Source organism: Nanorana parkeri, unplaced genomic scaffold, assembly GCF_000935625.1.
Source record: "Nanorana parkeri isolate BGI_ZX_2015 unplaced genomic scaffold, ASM93562v1 scaffold100, whole genome shotgun sequence".
Taxonomy (NCBI): domain Eukaryota; kingdom Metazoa; phylum Chordata; class Amphibia; order Anura; family Dicroglossidae; genus Nanorana; species Nanorana parkeri.
The window spans coordinates 1,251,191-1,267,118 of NW_017306368.1; the positions used below are offsets into that span (position 1 = coordinate 1,251,191).

Here is a 15,928-nt window from a genome sequence, read left to right on the forward strand (position 1 = left end):
AAAATATATATATATATATTTTTGACGAGTCCAGCGTAGTTGGCAAAAGAAAAAAAATTATAAATAAAAAATAGTCTAACTCCCGCCGCAGATTGACAAATCAAAACAAATAGGCAGAGTACAGCCGTGATATCATGGCTGGCTCCGCCCAGCTGTTGTCATTTAATGACAGCCCAGTGTCCTCGAGGACGATGGCCTGTCATTGAAGGACAGCAAACCTGGTAGTTCTCGTGAAAATGGCAAGTATCGGCACTGGTATCTGAACATACGTAGTTGCTGCCATCAGTTTCAAAATGACCTTTTTTTTTAAATGGTACATTTTCTCAGTTTAAACATTTAATATGTTTTCTATTTTCTATTGTGAATAAAATGCGTGTTTATGAGACCTGCAAATCATTGCATTCTGTTTTTATGTAGACTTTACACAGCGTCCCAACTTTTTGGGAATTGGGGTTGTAAAATGGCAAGCTGTATAACATTTCTTTCTGAGTAGAAGCATAGATAAGCTGAACTTACTCAGTTTGTGTGCCAAAAAATTGCACAATGGGCACCTATTCAATCTTGTTAAGGTAACTGCTGGGAAATGAGCAGTTGCATACCGTATAGACTAATTAGACATTTTGAAATTCTTCCTTTGAATCTAATGCCAGTATGGTATTTATTTCAAAACTCCTAATGATTAAACTTGGATTGGTTAAGTGGAAAGAAGGAATTTAGATATTAAGACCATAATAACAATAGATCCATAGGAATGTCTATCCAGTATTTAGATAAAAGCTGCTTTAATTGTACAAGGTTTTACATGCTTTATTTCTAATTGACTATGAACTTAGTCATTACATCTCTTGTGTAACCATGGAAAACACCAGTGGTCTGTTCTAGATTAAATTAAGTACAATTTTTGATAATCTAGGGGGTCAGAATCCCCCCAAATTAGCTTTTGTACAGGTTACAAACTAGAGGCCTCCATAGGAGGATGGACGTTCCCTATTTTGCTGAGATAAGTCTAACCTTTTTTTCTAGCTACCATTTTTTCTTAATTTAAGATTCCTGCTACTTTCTTCTCAATATGCAGTTATCCAGGTCAGCCTTTCCTCAGATTGACTTTGGTGTGCCATACCTAGACCCTACTCTACTGGACATTGCAGGGCTAGCCTGGAATGTGACTATGGGGCAATGGATTAGCCATCTACTGATAGATATAGATAATGTGTATATATACACATAATGTGTATATATACACATGGTTGATAAATACGTTTTGCTGTGTGAAAATCACACGCACATATGCTTAAACTTCATGGAGTAGTAGCTTTTTAAGGAAAACTCACTAGATCACTGTATGTACTAAAGGATATGAAGGAAAAGTTAAAATGTATCTAAAAGTATTATTATTATAATTATTCAGGATTTATATAACGTCATTTGTGCACTACTTTATTATTTTGTTTAGTTTTGAAAACATTGGTGAGGGGTTAGAATGCTTGCAAGGTTTTATTGCTGTTGATGTCCCTGTAAGGGAGATTTATTCTCTCATTTTTCCTTGGTACCACTGTCACTGGGACTGAAAGTGAGGTAAACAACAATATTTTGAGATGTCATATGAACAGGAAGAGGGGGAAAATCTTACAAAAGGGATATTCTGATGACAGCTGTCTAAGATGCAAAGAACAACGGAAAGGGGTTTTAACTGTTACAGTAGAAAAAAAAGCTTTAACATTATACTTACTTTCAATTTACACTACATGCCTGTTTTAGTGATAATTTCTGGGTTGGGCACATGGAATTTGTCATTAGTCATTAGTTCGAAGAGACTTGTTTTTTTTTAACTTGTCCTATACTTGATTTGAGCCATCAGTGAGTGGGGGCTCTAGTAGTACCAATTACTTTATTGCTATGACCAATTTTATTGTGTTCAGTAACAATGTCAAACAAATATCTGTACTATTTGCACTACTTTCTTTGCTCTACGATTGTCTCAGGACAATCAAACAATATGAAAAGTAATGTTCTCTTGTTTACTCCAGTTGATGGAGATTGCACTCTGTCAAGATCTCACAATCTGATGATAGGCCCACTGTTCTACCTTGCCTAGATTTTCTTTTTGTATGTATCCCTTCAGCAATTTAAATTGGGCTTTACTGCTCAGTATATGATTGGTAGACTATCATGGTTATTAAAAAAAATCGTATTTATCAGAACAAAGAAAGAAGAATAATATCAGAGATATTCAAGAGATCGATCAGAAAAAAAAACAGTTACCTTATATTCTTAAAAACCTGAAGCATTTGTGCTAATTATTCCAGTATTCTTTTTTACAGGCAAAATGAAAATGTTAAATAAAAGTGTTTGGCACAGTCTATCCCCTCTCTATAAGGCCTGTTTATTTTATAGTCTGGTCTCCATTAGGGTGTTGATTGTGTTTTCTTTAGGCCTTTAACTTAAATATCTGATACTTCTGCATTCAATTAACTTGTGGCAGTATTGTTTACATCAATGCAATTTGAAACATCAGCCAGCTCTTTTGCTTCAACAAGTGCCAACAAAATAATATGCTTATTGCTGCATACCTGGCCATCACAATGGATTTATAGATGTATACACTAAAGTCGGCAGTGGGAATCACATGTTGTTTAGATGCTAAGAAACTGTGTGACTGCTGAAATATATGTTTACTCCCAATATGCCTATGCCCTTATTCAGATGAGCTGCAGACTTTACAACCCCTTTGAAAAGTCATTTGTGGTGGATCACTCTTCAGAGGGCAATAAAACAGAGGCTTCCAGGCTTTCAGGAGTTAATAATGCTGCCTCTTGAATTACAATTTTTTTATTCCAGGAGGGATTGTACGTGGAGCTATTGCAAGTTTTTGGCATGCGGACACAGCATGTCACATTCACATTAAAGGAGAACTATGGGGTTAAGTCTTTTCCCCATAGTTCTACTTAGGGTAACGGGAGGACACAAACTAGCGTCCTCCCGTCACCCTAGGCTCAGTATACCACGAGCTGTAGCTCGCGGTATACTGAGACACCGCAGTATACCGCAAGCTGCTGCTCGCGGTATACTGAGACGCTGCAGCTGAAGCGGATCCCGACAATTGTGCCGGGATCCGCCCAGCTGCGTGACTGACAGCTGGTTCAGCCTATCTAAAGGCAGAGCCAGCTGTACCCGCCCCCTCCCCCGTCCATTCCGCCAGTCAGCGCTGGCGGATCGGAGCGGGGAGGGGGGAATCCAGCCCCTCCCCTGTCACGGCAGAGAGCCGTGAAAGGATGGAGAGGTGAGCGAACGCCGGCATGTGTTCGCTCACCTCCCGATCTACTGAGCCGACCTGTGACAGTCTCATTGTCACAGGTCGACTAGAACTATGAGGTGAGTGAAAAGCACTCACCTCATAGTTCTCCTTTAATGGTGAAAGTGACATGCTGTCTAATTTGTGCCATGCCAATGTTTGCTATCGTGGCTGCAGCCATGTGTACAGCACTGTCTAATTGTAGTACTAACTTGTTAGCAGTTATCAACTGCCTGTTTTACTGCCCCTTGGCTGCTCATGTGAACTAGGCCTTATACAGTTCATTTATTCCATACTGATCTATATTTTGTGCCAGCATTTAATCTAACAGGATGCAGTTAGAAAATGTGTATTCGTGTTCAAAGTATGACCATAATGTTTGGATCAAAGAGTGCACATAAACAGTCACTGGGGTTGATTTACTAACCTTATAAACACACCATGAACATGTATACACCTCTGTAGTGTGTTCCCTCCCAGCATGATCTATGGGTGGAATATAAACACCTTTGTAGTGTGTACACACCCAGCAGGTGTGTTGTGCAAAGCCCTGCATGAATTGCAAGGTGATGTTGTGTAAATTAGCTCTATATTGTGTTGTTTGCATTGATGAATGCAGGAATGTAAATGCATGAGCTAACTATTTTTGTCTAAACTGTGAAGCAGCATTATATATGCATCATGTGCATGATTTTTCCATATATGGCATTAGTGAAAATATGCTTTTAGAGACTTTTTGGTTGATAAATACGTTTTGCTGTGTGAAAATCACACGCACCTGGTGCGTGCGTGTGTTTAGGTTAGTAAATCACCCCCACTGTGTCACTGCACTGAAATACCCTGCTGAGTGTTCACTGCTGTCTACTACCCTGGTATAGAGATGACTCTCCAACAAAGGCACATCAATGAGAGACCAAGATTGACCCTGCTGCTGCAGCTTCAGTAAGGTCCCTTACTCTAGAATACAGTATGAAGTAAGTGATACAGCATTTCTGTGTATTGGTTTCAGCTACTTCAGATGTAAACAGGGAACCTTTCATCCAGTCATTGCTGTATTGCACCAGTATGCTTCACTTGTTTCTGTAATCTGGTGATCCTCAAGTGCACCAGCTGATGATAATGTAACGTCTTGTAACACACATAAAATCTTGTGTAAACAAATATCAGTGCTACAAACTTCTTACAGCTACCATTAAATTCCAATGTGTTTTAATCCTCTTGTGATACATAAAGATGAGAGGGTCACATTGGCTTCAACATGTACACTCCTATTGCCCATGCATAGAGGTATGTGTGCTTTTTCAGCAGGGGATTACTAATAACTAGGGTTGCACAGATACCAAGTACAGTACTCGGTACAGGTACGAGTACATGTAACAATACTTTTGAGCTCCAAGACTACACTAGAGACAAATTCAAAAATTAGGAGGCAGCTGTCATTTGTAAGGAGCATCCTGGGATTTGTACATCTCTATTTTAATGTACGATTTTGTTTTTATAAATGTAAATAAAGGGATGCACAGATACCAGTTTTGCGAGTAGGAGTACTGGTACTTGCCGAGTACTTACAAGTACGAGTACTGATACATTTTTGTTTATTGTCATGTGACAGTTTTTCTAAAACAATACAGACTAATGATTTCAGGACAGTGGTGGAGTGCCAGAGCCAGTTCTCATGAAAATGCCAAGTATCTGCACTGGTACTCAAAAAGTATCTGTGCAACCCTACTAATAACTAAGATTAAGGTAAATTGACTGAACTTTCTGACTTTGCTTTGCATACTGCATAGCATCAGTGCTTAGATCTGCTCCCTAAATTTGGGACATATTTCCCCATTATCGGTAATAATACAAACATCTTAAACCCCTTTCTTGTGGCATTCAGGTCCACCTGGGTTTTTCAGGTGGAGGGGAGCGCAACTTTAGTCTATTGGGAACAAAACTCACAAAGCAGCCACTGCGCATATTGCTTATCCTGTGGTCACACAACCTCATCCCTCTTGTCGGTGCAGACAAAAAAAGGGCACACTGCAGCTTGATACTGGTTCTCAGATAAACAATTACCGCACTAACAGCTGAATGCTGTTTATTCCCAAAGTCAAAACATGCTGTAAACACACGCAGGCTCCTCCAACTCTAACGTATTTCACCAAATGCCTTATTCATAGAGTATTTGAGAGTATGTGTAGTGTAGTATCAGCCAGTAATCCTAGACTGTGTGGTGGCAACCATATGTGTGGTGTCAAACAGTAAAAACCTACACTAAAAAGAGTGTAATACTAACTTAGGTAGGAATTCTGGGTATTTGTGCTCCGAGTTCACTCCAACAGAATTACAGCCTGTTATCAGACACAGTCAGCTGGATTACCCTCTGTCTTCTCACAGGATATCCAGTCTATAGAGCGTAACACCTTCATGTGTTCCAGGAATTCTGCGAATTCACAAATGGTTATAACAGACCTGCTGTTTCTTGCAGTAAGCAAAAGGGAAACAACATTTTACTATAGTTTCTAATTGACCTGTTTAGATTTCATAAGGTAACTTATTAAAGAAAAAAATTGTTAAGGTGTTTGAGTCAGTTCTGTTTTATTTTTTTCCAAGTTTATTCTGTTTTTTTATTTGTTTTATATTTGTTTTTAGCTAAATATATATATGATTTCCAGAGCACTATGGGTTAGCCAAACATACTGTACAGTAAAAATAGTTCACTTTAAGGCTTAATCTATCTCACTGAAACGTCCCTGCACACTCATTATTTCATTTAATTGTCGTTAAAAACTATAGGGCAGCAGCTTTAACACTTAAACCCTTCCATAAGCGCAGATTTCACATTTTTCACAATATTCACATGCAACCTGGTAGGACTGCTAATGTGCAAAACTAACTGATATCATAGTTACATAGTTACATAGTATTTGAGGTTGAATAAAGACATTAGTCCATCAAGTCCAACCTATTAGGATCTCATTCTAGGAGTACCTGTACCCCTGTATATTACGGTCCCGTAATATCTTGATGTGTGTATCTAGATATCCTAATCTAGATACACAGAATAGTTTGTTGTTTGTGCCTGTCCTGCTGTAGATTTGTATGCTCACCTATATACTACCTAACCTGCAACAGCCCCACCACACTCTGCTTTTAAGGTTCAGTAGACCATACAAACATCTCTCCTTTGTTGTACACCTGCACTTGCCCTCTTTGCTGAGCACAGTATGATCCATTTAAATGTATACGTAGCACACAAACACACATCTTCAGTATGTATATGGTTCAGTTAACTCTAATAGGGTTATTCACAAAAAGGTGAAGAGTTTTGAGAAGGCAGGAGAAGTGAACAATCTAGACCAAAATAGCTGATTTAGAAAAATTCTCTATTCAGATCACTTTTCAGTTCAGCTATGTTGTCCTAGATTGTTCCCTTCTCCTACCTTCTCCAAACTCTTCACCTTTTTGTGAATAACCCTGTAAAAGTACAACATGTGCAGGGATATTTTAGGTCAGCTCATCAGTACAGCCTGATTCGAGAGGGGCTTAAGTGGCCATGCATGTCTAGCCTTAAAATGATTTTGCGTAAGTGATAACTATTCTCCCATCCTTCTTCACCATTGCATAGCTATAAATGACACATGCAGTATAGGAAGGTAGCGGATGTTTTTTTTACCTTGTATTTTATACCTCCTCATTATGACAGGCTAAAGAGAAGTGGCTGCTCTTCTTTCACTGTGTATTTTTAATTGCAGTGATAAATTATAATCTTTTGTTCATTCATATTAAACATTTTATTGTAATTACAAAGTTAACAAAAAGTTATGATTTGTTGTGCCCACAACAATAGATATACCAACCCTTTTTATGCTCACATTTGAGATATCCTATTTGGTAGAAGGATTTTGTTAAAAACACTGGCCATATTTATAAAACACCAATTGTGTATCTAAGTTAATAATCCCTTCTGCTGATCCTGTTGTATAAACTGCGTTCGGTCTGAAATAAAAACACTAAACGAATAATAAAAAGAAAAAGAGAGCTGATTTGCAGTTAGTTGGTTGGTAGCATTCCAGTGATTTCTGTAATATAAATAGAACTAATTAAGTAGTCTATTTCTTTATGGCACTCTTCAAAATAACACCTGCTACAACAACCTGTTGACCTGTTTGCTTTGGAAGGATATATCAGGCTGTTATTTAAATTTGTATTTTATGTAAGCTACAAATTACTTTTGAAATGCATTTATTCATTTTAACTTTTGGTAAAAAGCGTATTATACATCACTCTGGGACAGTGTTTCAAGTGACACTATACTCAGGAGTTAAAACTTAAACATTTTTCTGGAGGGTGATGGACTACAATCTCATGTTTAGTTTATTAATTTGTATTGAGATTGCAGTCCATCACGGGAGCAAGCTTGGACCAATGGCTACTTTACAACACACAAGGCCATGGAATAGACACCCTACAGAAGTAAGGACAGCGTCAGCACCAATTCAGAGATGATTTGAGGATCTACAGCTGAGTGATACACAAATAAGATACATTTTTGTTAATAGTTAACGTACTTGAATGCATCTTTAAGTTTTAACTCCTAAGTTTAGTGCCACTTTAAATACTGTGCCAGAGTGAAGTATAATACGATTTTTACCAAAAGTTAAAATGAATAAATGCATTTCGAAATTAATTAACTGTCACTTTAACCTTTTCGTGAGCAAAGTGTTTTGAATCTTAGATGCCCAGACCAAGTTAAGCAGCTTCAGTATGCATTGCTTAACACTATGACTAAATGTTCAGTTTGACATCGGGCCCGAGAGTTAGTAATACACACAGTTGTGCATTCCTGTTTTTCTGCTGGAAGGTTATTTTACATACTCAAGGCAGGGGGCAATTTTCATTTGTAAAAGGCGTATTTTGGTCACAAAGGGGTTAAACCAGACTGCAACTTGTTTCCTACCTTTCCTTTTTCATGCTCATGGTAAGGCCCATTTTACTAAAGTGGCAAAACAAGACAATTGCCACGGCTTGCCACTTAGGGTGCTTACCAAGAAACTTGTAAGTAATGGAGCTTGGGTTGTGAGGCTTAAAAGAGCTTTTATTCTGATCTATCCAGTGCTGCTTATGAACTAAAAATCAACAAAAGCATTTTTATAAGAGTATGCAATATTTCTTAAACAATCTACACGTTCTTAACAAGTAGTAAACAAGCCTTTAAACTAGCACTCACCTTTTTCTGCAACAGGCAGGCACTGTGACAATTCAACCTGAAACTTCACAGCAGAAGTTCAGCTTGCCCTGATCCCACCTCTCAGGAGTTACTTGGCAGCATTCTAATTTTAACACAGAGCAGGTGTTCTGGGAAGAGGGGGCAGAGTGAGCTGAGCTGCTGAGAGAGCCAACATGAATACCCTCTGGGCTTCTGTCCTGAATATTGACAAATATTGAGGTTTGATTGATCCACAGTGCCTGCAGCTAAAGAGGTCAAGTAAGGTCAGCTCATTTACAATCTGTTAAGTATATGTTGTGATAGTTTGGGGAATATAGCACAATGGTAAGCGCTAAGTGACCACTTCTGAAGCCGACTTTAACATAAAAGGACAGTCTTTATTCATCAAAAGGTCAACAGTCCATGAACATCACAAAAAAACTTGCTTTTCTTCAGCATAAACGAAGCATAACAGTTCATTGGACTCTCATTAACACATCATGTTTTGGTCTCACCAACATCTGGCTGTCCCATACACTCCCAGTGTTATAGTCCCAGGACTTTCCCTGGATATATACCGTCCTCAGCAGCTTCCCTCAGCTCCAAGACTTCTGGTATTCACCCTCGTGGGTCACTGTCCCTCTCTGTCTCTCCGACAGGTATCTCAGGGTCACCAACCCTCTGGACCTCTCCAGCCTTCCTGGCTGTGTCACCTTGTGCTCATGCACGCAGCAGAGTCTGCCTGTCGTCGTGTGCCTCTTGCACACCCACAACTCTCCCTAAAGCACTGGACTGGCTTCCTAATAAGGCTGCTCTCAGCCACCTTATCAGCTCAACCTGGCAACTGTCAACACCTGGCCCCAGGACTGGAGATCCCATCCCACTATAGTCTGGAAAACCTGGAAGGAATTGAACAGCCAGTTCCTCCTCTCCAAAGGTATTCACATTGTGGAACCTCTCAGCCCCTCTGGCTGAGAGTCCTGGGCGCCAAAGTTGCCATACTACACCGTGGCATTGTAATGCACTGCCACAATGTAAATACTTAAACTTGAATGCCCATATCCAGTCCACTTATTAAAGTGATATTAAAGTCAAAAGGAGTTTAAGCTATTTCAAATGCTGATGAAATCACTTACAATGGATGCTGCTCCTTGATGTTTAAAAGTTTTGGTTTCCAGGAGAATCAGCTGGTCCCCTGACCACTGGTCTTGACTTCCTGTTTTAGAGTAACTCCTTTCTCAAACAGAGTGCTATGCAGGCAACTTTGTGTGTGCTAGTGAGCTGCGCGTGTCTCCGAAAACACACAGATGCAGCAAATAAAACTACTCCCCTCCCCCCTGGTCCCATCTCCTCCCTTCTCCAATCTAGTAGATGAACAGTTGTAGGAGTCTGCTCTGTCCCTTGTGATCTTGTACTGGACAGGAAATTCAGGGAAGCTGAGCTAAGAGACTTGGAAGCAGCTGTTCAGAAACGTGGTGAGTGTAAGTATTTGGGCAAAAAAGTAAAGCACTGCTTTGCTGGGCAATGTATATTTGTTTGATCTGGATTCATTATTGAAAAAAACTTGAGAGTTTAATACTACTTTGAGGTACACGCTTGTTTGAAATGTGTCTTCTATCATTTTTTTTTGTAGATGAGCATTATGATGAAGAAGAAAAGCAATGCTACTATAACCTTAATAATGTCAATTTCTGTGAGAATGTTCTTACTATAAATGTCACCAAACAAGAATGCTGCTGTACTTTGGGAGCTGCTTGGGGAGATACCTGTGAGATGTTCCCTTGTCCAGTCTTGGCTTCTGGTATGTATTTATGTAAAGAACATATGTATAGTCCCAAAAAGCATAGCATTTTCATAATTTTCATAACTTAATTTTTTTGTTGTGCTTTTTTTTTGCAGATGAATATGCATTACTGTGCCCTGAAGGGAAAGGCTATGTCCCATCGAAAGAGTCACTCTATGAGGGCAACGGCTTGACATATGAAGGTTAGACTTTTTTGGACCTGATTTTTCCAAAACTGGTACAAAGAAAACATGTGCAACAGTGCAGTTCTGTAGCACATAGTTATAATCTTTCATATGCAGCAATGAATCCAATTGGTTGCTCAAGGTAGTAGCTCTATATTAGCTCTGTTTTCTTTAATCTGTTTTCATACTTAAAGTACAACTAATGGCTCCTGTATGACAGTATAAACAAGTACCCTATTCAGTTACTATGTGATGCACAGGCCTCATAAAGTAAGCAAAAAAACGTAATTGACGTTCCCAGACTGAGTCAAATTCTCTTTCATTTGTATCTCCTATGCTCCCCCCTTTCAGACACTGCAGCTCATAGTGGGAGGGTTTCGTCAACAGAGTGCTGTCATCCAGGGAGCAGTGGGCAGGATGAGGTGTGGCCAGGTGTTGATTGACAAGCTACAGGTTTGTAAATTAGCAGTGACAATGCTGATAGGATCAATTGTGAGCCAGTGTGCTGCGCTTGGTATTGGGATACGTGCTATATTTATACCACAAACGAAACCAATACAAGTGATCAAATCCTACTTGCAACTAAATGCAATCCAAAGGTGCATATGTGCATGAACGTTAATAAATACACGTGTCATATAAATATAAAACTGATTGGTTAAATATGAACGAAATAAGTTAAGTTAAATAAGTTAATGAATAATGCATATGTGTGCCATATAGTGAAAATACAATGTGGATACTAAATGGTTGAATTATAAACCAGGTAAATTCTGGCAATCGGCAACAATAAATAAAAAGGACAATAATTTAAAGGAAGACTGAAGTTAATAACAGGTTCCATCCAATCCTGGAAGACTTACAAAGAGAACAAATGAGCAATCAAAGACAAGAAACCCCAAATAAGGAAAACATTTTAGGATTACGACACAAAGAGAGGGCTCCCCAGTGGCAAGACCCCTACTACAAGGAACACAATTGATTTGTCCCGCAGAATTGGAGACACGAAAGAAGGGGGCAACAAATGTATCAGTATCAGAATCAGAGGAGAGTATATACTCCACCACAAAAAATATGGGGGTACAGGGGAAGAGGAAGAAAGTTTTTCGGAAGAGGGAGACAAGGGGCGGAAAGAGAGTACGGAAGAGATCAAAGATGGGAACAATAGGAGAAGGCATCTTCAACTTAAGTTCAATCACCCTCTCACAAGAAGAAACCCAACTACTAGATCTGGGATTAAAATATGCTCCAATAAAAAATCTAGACAAATTCGGCACCTTTATTGACTTAAACAAATTTGTGCGGAAATTAAACATAAAGAGACATTTTGCGGCAATATCTAACTTCCCCCAAAATAGAGAACAACCAGATGAAATCTTTACGCATTCTACTCTACGAAATAAATCTATCTTCAACCCTAAAACGAAAACCAATCATGATAGGATAGCTACGCTCCCTGCAATTTTTTTATCTCACTGTAGTGCAAGCAGGCACAGCTTGTAGGAGAGTGGCAGCTCTGCTCTAAATTTAGGAGTAGTGCAGCATCCTTACCACAACATGACAGGAAGCTACATTAGGTGGCATTTACTGGCAAGACTCAACATTTCTGGAATTTGCAGGGGTACAGAGAGAAAACTGTAAGAGTGCGAAAACTGTAAGTTCGACTTTAAATTTGCATTGGCATCAGTTGTCATATGACATCATCATTTTAATTATTAAGGACAGTAACATTTCTGTTTTATGGTACTCATAAAGGCTTTTTAGGATAAAATGTCTCATGAGAATGGATGATGGGTGGTGAGATATCTGCCCATCTTTTGACTTTCCAGGATTTGCTCACATCCTTTATGTCACTTGGTTGAATTTGTGTATTGAGGCTGTTCCACCTTCCTTTCTTTTCACAGAGAAACAAGTTGTGCCCTGTACACAGATATTCTACAATAAATTGTAAAATGACTGTATGTGATAAGTTTCCAATGGTTGCAAATGCCTGTTGCAACCCCCAGGGGACCTGTACTTGGCATTATTTACACCCTATCATTTTAAGCAAAGCTTAAAGGAGAACTATGAGGTCAGGGCTTTTCCCCATAATTCTCCTAAGGGTAACGGGAGGACACAAACTAGCGTCCTCCCGTCAACCAAAGCTAGAGGCAGAGCCAGCTGTACCCGCCCCCGCCCCCCAACTGTAAGTTCTCTCTATCTTTACGAATCATTTTAAATCCTGATTAGCACTTTCTGTTTATTAATTATTATATATTACAGGTATTTATATAGTGCCAACAATTTATGCAGCACTTTGCATAGTTGCACATTCACATCAGTCCCTGGCTTCAAGGAGTTTACAATCTCACACAAGAACCAATTAACCTTCCAGTATGTCTTTGGAGTGTGGGAGGAAACCCACGCAAGCACAGGGAGAACTTGTAAACTCCTTGCATACTGGGATTTGAGCCGGGGACCCTTAGTGCTGTAAGGCACAAGTGCTAACCACTACGCCACTGTGTGTCAATAGTTCAAGCAAGATATCAAACTTCACAATGTTTTGTAGATATACTACAATATTGTTCCTGTTTTAATGTATCTGTGGCTCTTTCGCAGATGCTGATGAGTGCCTATTGTTTGGAAAAGAAATATGCAAAAATGGCTTCTGCTTAAACACTGAGGCAAGCTATGAGTGTTACTGCAAACAAGGCACATATTATGATTCTGTGAAGCTTCAGTGTTTTGGTAAGTCTAATTTGTATCTAGCAGCTGTCAATATGTGTACATTATAAAGTTGGGGGTTGTACCAAAATGGTAGCCATCAAGCAAAGCATATATCCTAGCTCCAGTCAGGTATCAGGTATTAGGACCGGACAAAAAGCTGTTAGCAGTGGTCATGACAGACAACATGATATATTGGATGTTTGCCTGAAACAGAAACATAGTTAGAATGACATCTAATCTTTGCATAAAGAACAAAATAAGTAATTTTCTTTGAGCAGCAGCTGCAAAGGGTTTAAGTCTTTCTGAGGATGCATCACAATCCTTCCAACTCAACCTTCATCAGACTGAGGTGATGCTAGTATGGGAATCATTGACATAGAGCCTAAAGATTGACATGGAGCCTAAATAAAATTATTTTAACAGGAAAAATTTAAGTTTTCTACCTTAATTTTTTTACCTGCTAGTATACAGCTATACTGTAACATTTCTACTAGGGATGCACTGAAATAGCGGTGCATTCGTGCTTCTCTCCTCCCCGCAGGTCACTGCTCTGTGTCCCAGCGGGGAGGAGAGAAACTGTCACAGGAGGTTGTGAGCGGCCGACGTCTCTCCTCCCAACACCGCTCAGCCTCCTGTGACAGATCTGAAGAGCAGTGTGTGGGTGGGGACCGCCCTCAATGCTGTCACAGGAGGCCGGCCGGTGGTCCAGGGGAGGAGTCAGCTGTCAGATCTAGATCTCCTCCCCGCACCTCCTGTGACAGCCGATCCAGGATGGAGAGAGGTACAAACATTTCAGCGATCATTGATCACTGACTGTTTGTACATAATTGAGGACAGAGTATGTTTACTGTGTCCTCAATTATGAATGAATGGGAGTGATCTACATCACTTCCTGTTCATTCATGATTGTGGATATAGTAAACATACTAGGTTTCTGCCTGAAATTTGTTTTATTTCGGCTTTGAAATTTTCATTTCAGTGCACCTCTAATTTCTACCACATTTATTGTGTTGGCATTCAACAGGTTTGGTTTTGCAGAGGTGGAACCCACTTTGCCACATGACTAAAAGCTGTTTATCAGTACATTTGGCTTTTTTTCTGCTGCGTTTTGTGAATTTTTTGTGAAAGTCACTGATTATCCTGCTATTACAGTATTATTGAAGTAGTGTGTTTAAAATGTCACCAATATATTTATTGTGTGTTCTTTCTTTTAAAACATCTGTTGATTAATCACATTCTTTGTTGAAAGAACATGATGACCCTTGGAAAAATATGATTTTCTTGGATTTCTATAAATCAAAGTGACTTGGAAATATGAACCATTTTGTTAATGATGGTGAATTGCTCACACCAGCAAAGTTCACTTGCAGGTCCTTTTTGGAATTCTTTTATAGCTAAGGGTGATTATCCAGCTAATTTATGAAACCTAACGCCACACTTTCTCCATAAAACCACCTTCTTCTGTCTTCAAGTGTAGACCACTTGCTAATCCGTCTGCAACTCTTAGAGAGAGTTTTGCTGGATAAGCACAAATACCTTAAACCTAACAAAGTATCAGAAAGTAAGAAGTCATTTTTAAAGCCACAACAAAGGAATCCCATGGCTTATTCGCCCCTTCACAACTATATCAGGTTTCTTAGCCTCATCTAATTATTTACTAAGCACTTAAATACAGCTGCTTTACACAGCTGGTTTATTGCTACTGATTTACTGCTGACTCTGTCCAGTGGAAATGGGCTGCTAGGAAATACTCCCATTTCAGATAACAGTAGTTCATAAAAATTAGAAATAACAACATCTGTGCTGTTAATACCTTTGCGATTCCTATCTACATGTAGATAACAATGAATGTGATGACCCAAGCAGTTGCATTGATGGTGAATGTATCAACACGGACGGATCGTACAGCTGTTTCTGCACACGTCCCATGGTTCTGGATGCTACAGGAAAAAGGTGTATCAGACCACTGGATGTAATTGGTAAGTTGCTGAAATTGTATAGAGTGACTTATAGTCATCCTTTCATGTAAAATTAGAGTACAATGTTGAAAGAATAGCAAATAGATTTCCATGTTTAACAATCTGTGGATTCCTGTTTTGTGGACAGAGAAGCCAGTGGTCATTTTCCCAGCTGTGTTGTTTGCTAGAGGCCCTCAGCAAGAGATGTTACCAGCTAAATCCAAAAAAGTGCCATTCATCTAATGGTGAAAATGGAACATTGAGACTGCATATAACAGACATGACCTTCTTTCTTAGTTCTTGTATTCTTCATCCACATGTAACTCTTGTTCTTTGGGCTGCACCATTGCCAAAAACGACCATGATGCCATTACTTGGTGTTTCAGGAACATATAAGAATTTTGTCATAAGAGAACCATAAAGGCGTCCGTTGTTGATCTCTCAACAATGGAAAATGCTTGTTGCCTAGCTAGCATACTGTTCATCTTGCTGCAATACTCGGAGCTGCAGAAACAAACAAGTATGCAGTAAAGATCTTTGACTGTTTCTGTGACTGATCTACATACATACTGGTTTATAACCACTGTTATAACCCAACAGCTAAGAAACTAGCATTTGTAGAAATAAGTCAACAATGTGTTTTTGTATACACAGTATATATATATATATATATATATATATATACACCTACAGAGTGCTCCCTTACATTAGTTGCCACCATCGGAGTGCCCTCTTCCATTAGTTGTCCCCATAAGAGTGCCTCCTCACATTAGATACCCCATTACATTAAATGTCCCCATCAGAGTA

The 15,928-nt window shown here is 39.2% G+C and overlaps 1 protein-coding gene across 2 annotated transcripts in view; it reads left to right on the top strand.

Moving 5' to 3' along the window:
* Nucleotides 1–15,928, top strand: part of LTBP1 (latent transforming growth factor beta binding protein 1) — a 169,663-nt gene that overhangs the window by 138,058 nt on the left and 15,677 nt on the right. For both annotated transcript variants that reach the window (XM_018552900.1, XM_018552899.1), the window contains 4 exons: nucleotides 10,123–10,290; nucleotides 10,389–10,475; nucleotides 13,056–13,184; nucleotides 15,002–15,142. In XM_018552900.1, the coding sequence (XP_018408402.1) occupies nucleotides 10,123–10,290; nucleotides 10,389–10,475; nucleotides 13,056–13,184; nucleotides 15,002–15,142 (525 nt within the window). The remainder of the gene's footprint in view (nucleotides 1–10,122; nucleotides 10,291–10,388; nucleotides 10,476–13,055; nucleotides 13,185–15,001; nucleotides 15,143–15,928) is intronic.